The 6669-nt window shown below is 44.9% G+C and overlaps 1 protein-coding gene across 1 annotated transcript; it reads left to right on the plus strand.

Annotated features, from left to right (window-relative positions):
- Positions 1-2293: 2293 nt before the first annotated feature.
- Positions 2294-6383, plus strand: LOC134607674 (forkhead box protein Q1-like). Its single transcript, XM_063450217.1, has 3 exons — positions 2294-2573; positions 3549-3653; positions 4922-6383. Exons 1-3 carry the CDS (start codon positions 2322-2324, stop codon positions 5777-5779), a joined length of 1215 nt encoding a protein of 404 aa, XP_063306287.1. The 5' UTR covers positions 2294-2321; the 3' UTR covers positions 5780-6383.
- The last annotated feature ends 286 nt before the right edge of the window (positions 6384-6669 follow it).

Consider the following 6669-nt stretch of genomic DNA (forward strand, 5'->3'; position numbering starts at 1 on the left):
TCACTATCGCCCCCTGCTGGCAGTTTGTCCTAATTCCACTAGCAATGAACAGAGAAAGCCTGTCACTTCAGCAGGCTGGGCCCCAAGGCTTACAATTTACCCTGGTGAACACAGCAGGATCTGCTACAGTGTAACTATATGTCGTTAATAGCTGACAAGTTAATGGCTGGATTTTACATTGAGATAAAAAGCCCAAAACACAATAATCATTATACAACATATAAATAGTTATCACCTGTCTCGCATTCCATTGAGTAAATAGTGAATGACACCTTAATCTCTAATATTGATCTGATTGTACAATGTATGTAGGTTGCTGGGAGATATATATTCTGCCAAGGATGGGGTTTAATATTATTATTTACTAAACTGACAATTGTACAGGTGCAGTGCGTGAAAGGGGGGCAGTTCTGAGAATGCAGAGTTTGCGAGAGGGGTGAATTGTGAGAAAGGGGTGCAGTTTGTGATAGGGGTGAATTGTGAGAAAGGGGTGCAGTTTGTGATAGGGGTGAATTGTGAGAAAGGGGTGCAGTTTGTGATAGGGGTGAATTGTGAGAAAGGGGTGCAGTTTGTGATAGGGGTGAATTGTGAGAAAGGGGTGCAGTTTGTGATAGGGGTGAATTGTGAGAAAGGGGTGCAGTTTGTGATAGGGGTGAATTGTGAGAAAGGGGTGCAGTTTGTGATAGGGGTGAATTGTGAGAAAGGGGTGCAGTTTGTGAGAGGGGTGAATTGTGAGAAAGGGGTGCAGTTTGTGATAGGGGTGAATTGTGTGTGAGAGGTGCAGTTTATGATAGGGTGCACTGTGTGAAAGGGGTGCGGTTTGTGGAAAGGGGTGCAGTTTGTGATATGAGGTGAATTGTGTGTGAGAGGTGCAGTTTATGATGGGGTGCACTGTGTGAAAGGGGTGCAGTTTGTGATACGGGGTGCAGTTTGTTATACGGGGTGAATTGTGTGCAAGGGGTGCAGTTTGTGATATGGGGTGAATTGTGTGAAAGGGGTGCAGTTTGTGATATGGGTGCAGTGTGTGAGAGGGGTGCACTGTGTGAGAGGGGTGCAGTTTATGATAGGGTGCACTGTATGATAAGGGTGAATTGTGTGAAAGGGTGCAGTTTGTGATATGGGGTGAATTGTGTGAAAGGGGTGCAGTTTGTGATATGGGGTGAATTGTGTGAGAGGGGTGCAGTTTATGATAGGGTGCACTGTATGATAAGGGTGAATTGTGTGAAAGGGTGCAGTTTGTGAAATGGGGTGCACTGTGTGAGAGGGGTGCAGTTTCTGTTATGGGGTGAATTGTGTTAAAGGGGTGCAGTTTGTCATATCGGTGCACTGTGTAAAAGAGTTGCAGTTTGTGATATGAGGTGAATTGTGTGTGAGAGGGGTGCAGTTTATGATAGGGTGCACTGTGTAAAAGGGTTGCAGTTTGTGATAAGGGTGCACTGTGTGAAAAGGGTGCAGTTTGTGATATGGGGTGCACTGTGTGAAAGGGGTGCAGTTTGTGATAAGGGTGCTCTGTGTGAGAGGGGTGCAGTTTGTGATATGGGGTGCACTGTGTGAGAGGGGAGCAGTTTGTGATATGGGGTGCACTGTGTGAGAGGGGAGCAGTTTGTGAGAGGGGTGCAGTTTGTGATATGGGGTGCACTGTGTGAGAGGGGTGCAATTTGTGATATGGGGTGCACTGTGTGAGAGGGGTGCAGTTTGTGATATGGGGTGCACTGTGTGAGAGGGGGGCAGTGTGTGATATGGGGTGCACTGTGTGAGAGGGGTGCAGTTTGTGATATGGGGTGCACTGTGGGAGAGGTGGGCAGAGAATGGAAGAAACCTGGTATGTGCCCAAATTAACCAGCAACACAGAATCACCTAACCTGGATGTGAATTAAGGTGAATACACTATTGACTCACCTAGAAACAAACGTTTTAAACGTTTAGCAATAAATACAATTAATACACCAATATAAATAAAACTACTCGATGATCCAACTTGAAAAACGAGCTGAGAGGATGGGAGGCATACAGTGACACCCCCTCTCCCCCTTCTCCCCCTAACCCTCATTAACAAATCTAAACTGCCACCAGACCCCAGACAATGCGATCAATGAGAGCTTCATTAGGTCCCAATTTCCTCTCTGTGCTTTGTTGTGGCCCCTTCCTGCTCATTGTATAGGAGCCCAGAAGTGTGTCTGACCTGTAATGAATTTACATAATCTACATAATTAGGGAGGGGGAGGGGGGGTGACCTCTGCCTATGTATGGCCCATGAGTTTCTATCTCTCAGTATTGACCACCACTACTACCTGAAGGACCTCACTGGAACTCCAGCAGCTATGGGACACCAGGCTGGACCATGGGAAGGACTCACCAGAACCTCTGCAGACATCTCCAGCTTGGACTGGCCTCAGACCCCTCACCTGACCAATTCCCCTTGTGACCAGGAGGGGGCAGCAAAGCCCCCCATTATGGATGGTACCCAGAAAAGGAGACGGTACCAGCGGCATGGGAAGCCCCCCTACTCTTACCTGGCCCTCATTTCCCTGGTCATCAGGGCCTCCCCGGGGCAGAAACTCCGGCTTTCAGAGGTGAGAACGGGGGAGGGTTTATATAGAGGTATTCACTAAGGTGCGAATTCTATTTCGGGTGAAAATCGAGAACTGGGAGGAATTCTCTGACTCTTGACTTTGGCCTTTAATGCAGCCAATATCTGTGTCTGCAGAGCTGGGCCAATGTGGCTAGTGGCTGGGTTTGGGCATTTTATTCCCGGATTTCTGTTTGTTGTATTATTTCCAATCATTGCTGTTTATATAAATGTTTATTTCCAATTTAATGCATTGATTCAATGTGTCCGGTTAGTTTGTCTCACTGCTTAAACCAGCATTTATTGGGGGAGAATCTCCTGGCCTAGAATTCATATTGAGGGGCAACACCTGCTCAGGAATTGACTCATTAAGGTTGTCTGAGTTTCTTCACCTCTTGTCTCTGTAAATCTTAGTTTGTAAGTCAATAACTTGTTAGATATCTTCATTCATACATTGAAATCCGCTACTGAATATGTTCGAGCCATATAAAGGCTGATAATGCTGCAGCATTTGAATGCTATATACAGTATATCACTTTTCATTTTCTACCCATAGTTTTTTTTTTTCTTTCTCCTGAAATGATTAATTCTGGTAGAATATAATTACCCAAACATGAAATTATCTGCCTGAGTGTGATGTGAATAGTCTGTCTCGTTCCAGAATCTATATAAATAATATAGTGATACAAGGCTGTTATTTTTGTCTATAAGGACAATTTCTGTTGAATTATTTTTTTTTTACTAAACTGCGAATTGTACGTAATAGGCTGTATTACTGACGGCTGGAAACATCACTGGCTTGGATAATTTTTTCCATTTATTTCAGCCTAAATTGTTAAATTTCCTGGTCAATACCCAACAATTCACTGCTTAGTAAATCGCACCCGGAGAGGGATTTTATCATGATCTGGGATATTAATGCACAGTATGTTTTATATTGGAGGAATCTGGTCAGTCTAACTCTATTTATTCTATCTAGATCCTTCATGAGATCAGCGTCCTCTTCCCATTCTTTAACGGAAGCTACAAAGGCTGGAGAGAATCCGTCCGACACAATCTGTCTTCCAACAACTGTTTTAAAAAGGTAAGGAACAGAGTCCTCTCTCTTCCAAGACTGTGTGCTACGTTCTGCAATGATGTATTTCCCATGATGTCACAGGATCTCATATTAATCCACAATAAATAATGGGGGGGGGGGCTATTTATTTCAAGGGTTATTAAAGAACCACTATAGGCACCCAGATCACTTCAGCTTAAAGGGACACTCCAGGCACCCAGACCACTTCTGCCCATTGGAGTGGTCTGGGTGACAACTCCCACTACCCTTAACCCTGCAAGTGTAATTATTGCAGTTTTCATAATTCCTCCTCTAGTAACTGTCTACTAGCACTTCCTGGTCTATAGCACAGGTTTACTGTGCTATAGCGTCGCTGGATATCCTCACGCTATGTGAGGACCTCCGGCGTCACTAAAATCCCCATAGGAAAGCATTGAAAGCCTTTTCAATGCTTTCCTATGGTGAGGTCTAATGCGCATGCACGGCATTGTCCTTTCTTGTGTCTTCACCTTCTCACCATTTTAATCCCCTGTTTCAATACGCCCTAGGCAAAGATCCATTTTGCTGCACCCTCATGTCAGACACTTACTTACTGACAAACACACTGACACACACACACTCGCTCACTGACAAACATACACCCACTGAAAAACAAACCCACACATTTACCTTCTGGGGTCCAGTGTGGGGCAGCCTCTCACTCCTCCAGAGCGCCGTTTAGTATGCCGGGGCCGGAATTACTTATATTCCGGCTCCCGGCATTACAGAAAGCACGCGAGGGAGGAGTGAGAGGCTGCAACAAGAGCCTTCCTGCTCCGTCCCCTCTCCTCCGGGCACCGGCATTTGATGGCAGAGCAGGCACCTGTCATCAAGGTAAGAAGGTTCCTGCCCTGCCATACTGTGACAGGGATCCTCTTGGCGCCTGCGCCTTGAGGATCGGCCCGGCTCTGGGGTTGGCTCAAGAGCCGCTCTCCCAACACTGCGCCCCAGACAGGGGGAGCCCATCAGGAAACATCCCGGTGGGCGCCCCCAGCAGGCCGGCGCCCTGCTCCTGCCTCTCATGATTGGCCACACTTATCACATTCTGATACAAGCAGATGTACCTTGATCCCAGATTTAAGATTCTTTATTTTTAAATCTGGAATACATTCCGAGCTATTATTTCTTGAAATTTGTTACCATCCGTTTTTACCATTCTCATTGTATTAGCTTGTGATCTATATACACAATATCCTAAATGCAAGAACCGTGCCCACCGCATGCCCAGCAATCACTCTAACTTTCTTCATCCACAGATTCTGAAAGATCCAAAGAAACCTCAGGCCAAACGAAACTTCTGGACCGTGGATATGGACCTCTTGCCCCATAATGCCCTGAAACTACAGAACTTGGTCTCCTACAACAAAGATAACCTTCCGCTTGACCTCACCCCTTACATTGTGCATGGGAAGCCATTCCGATACCTGGAAGAGCAACCGGCTCATGTTCCCGATAACAGCGACATTATTCAGTCTGGCCTTAAACCCTCTAAAGGGTCACCAGACCCTGCTACAAAATACTCTTTAACTCCGTGCAGTTCTGCAGAAACTGTACCTTACCACACCGCAAACCCTCTGAGCCCCCCCACGCTAGTTCCACATCTGAACACCGGATCACCGTTTCATAGAAAATCGCATCCTTCTGTCGAAGAAACGGTTTTAAATTCAGTAAATAACATACAGATAGAAAACCGTGACCAAGTTCGACCCCGAGAAATTACAAACAACTCTGATGGGTCACCTCCGAAAAAGGTGACACGTTGTGGGTCCGTCAAACCGTTAACCAATATGCTCCAGCAAGGATATCAGCCAAGTTCGAAGACTAGCTCGAAGACTAGCTGTCTGATCCAACATGTATACCAGCCAAATGTATTGCCCCAGTACAGCTGGCAGCCAAATGTATTGCCCCAGCACAGCTGGCAGCCAAATGTATTGCCCCAGCACAGCTCAAGTTCTAGCTGTATGTTCCAGCATGGCTCGCAACCAAACCCGCAGTCGTACCACATGCGCCATCATGGATCCCAGGCGAATTACTTGTCCCAGTATAGTGGCTCTGGATATAACATATCCTCCTGCAGTGCAGCTCTGCATGCATACTGGCCAACAGTGGTATGAGGGAAATCTTCTATCGGAGATTTTGAAACGCAATTTTTTTTAGTACTGGTGGAATAAACGCAATTGTAATGCGACCAGTAATCGAAAACCCGCACTTCTTAATGAAATGAATATTATAAGAGTTTATTGTACAGTATTTTCATGAATTGTAAGGGATTTTATTTGTTGAATATACGTTTTGCTCTTTTTGCACAGTGACCATGTATGTATCATTTTATGTATAGGTACTATGCTTGTTTTGCATTGCACTCTGGGATTTCATAGAAACGGTGCTCGTGTATTAGATGCAGCCCCCCCTACAGAGAAGGCTCTGCGTTTACTGGTTTGGGTCCATACTAAGACGTGCAGTGAGCTCCATTCTGCGTTATTGGTCAATAATCTCCAACCTGTGGCGACATCGTTGCCATACTGCTTCACGCTGGAGAGATATTTAGTGACATGTACTAAGCTGACACCGCATACAGCTGGGGTCTCATTCTGTTATCGGAGATAAAAGGTTCTTTAATATTTATCATTTTTACTGAACACAGCACATTATTCTCATCACCGTATTCACCTTCCTGAATAGTCACTTTAACTTCTAAAAAATGTCTTCATGTAATGAGTTGGCACTAAGCAAATGACACTTAATATAATAATAATAATAATATATTAGTCACCAGATAATTTGTTTTTTTATATCACAATGTGTATTTCACAAATGTTTTTAATAAATAATGTGCTTTTTTCGATGTGGTTTTCTTCACTTTAATTCTGATTAATAAGTAAACGCTCTGTCACTCGTTTCAACCTCCCGGAAATTCCCGTAAAAATAATGCCGATTGGTTTCTTGAGCTGCTATTGGGGTTACATACTCCCTGGCCATGATTGATGTGAGTGAGTGTAACTCC

This window comes from Pelobates fuscus, chromosome 4, assembly GCF_036172605.1.
Source record: "Pelobates fuscus isolate aPelFus1 chromosome 4, aPelFus1.pri, whole genome shotgun sequence".
Classification (NCBI taxonomy): Eukaryota; Metazoa; Chordata; class Amphibia; order Anura; family Pelobatidae; genus Pelobates; species Pelobates fuscus.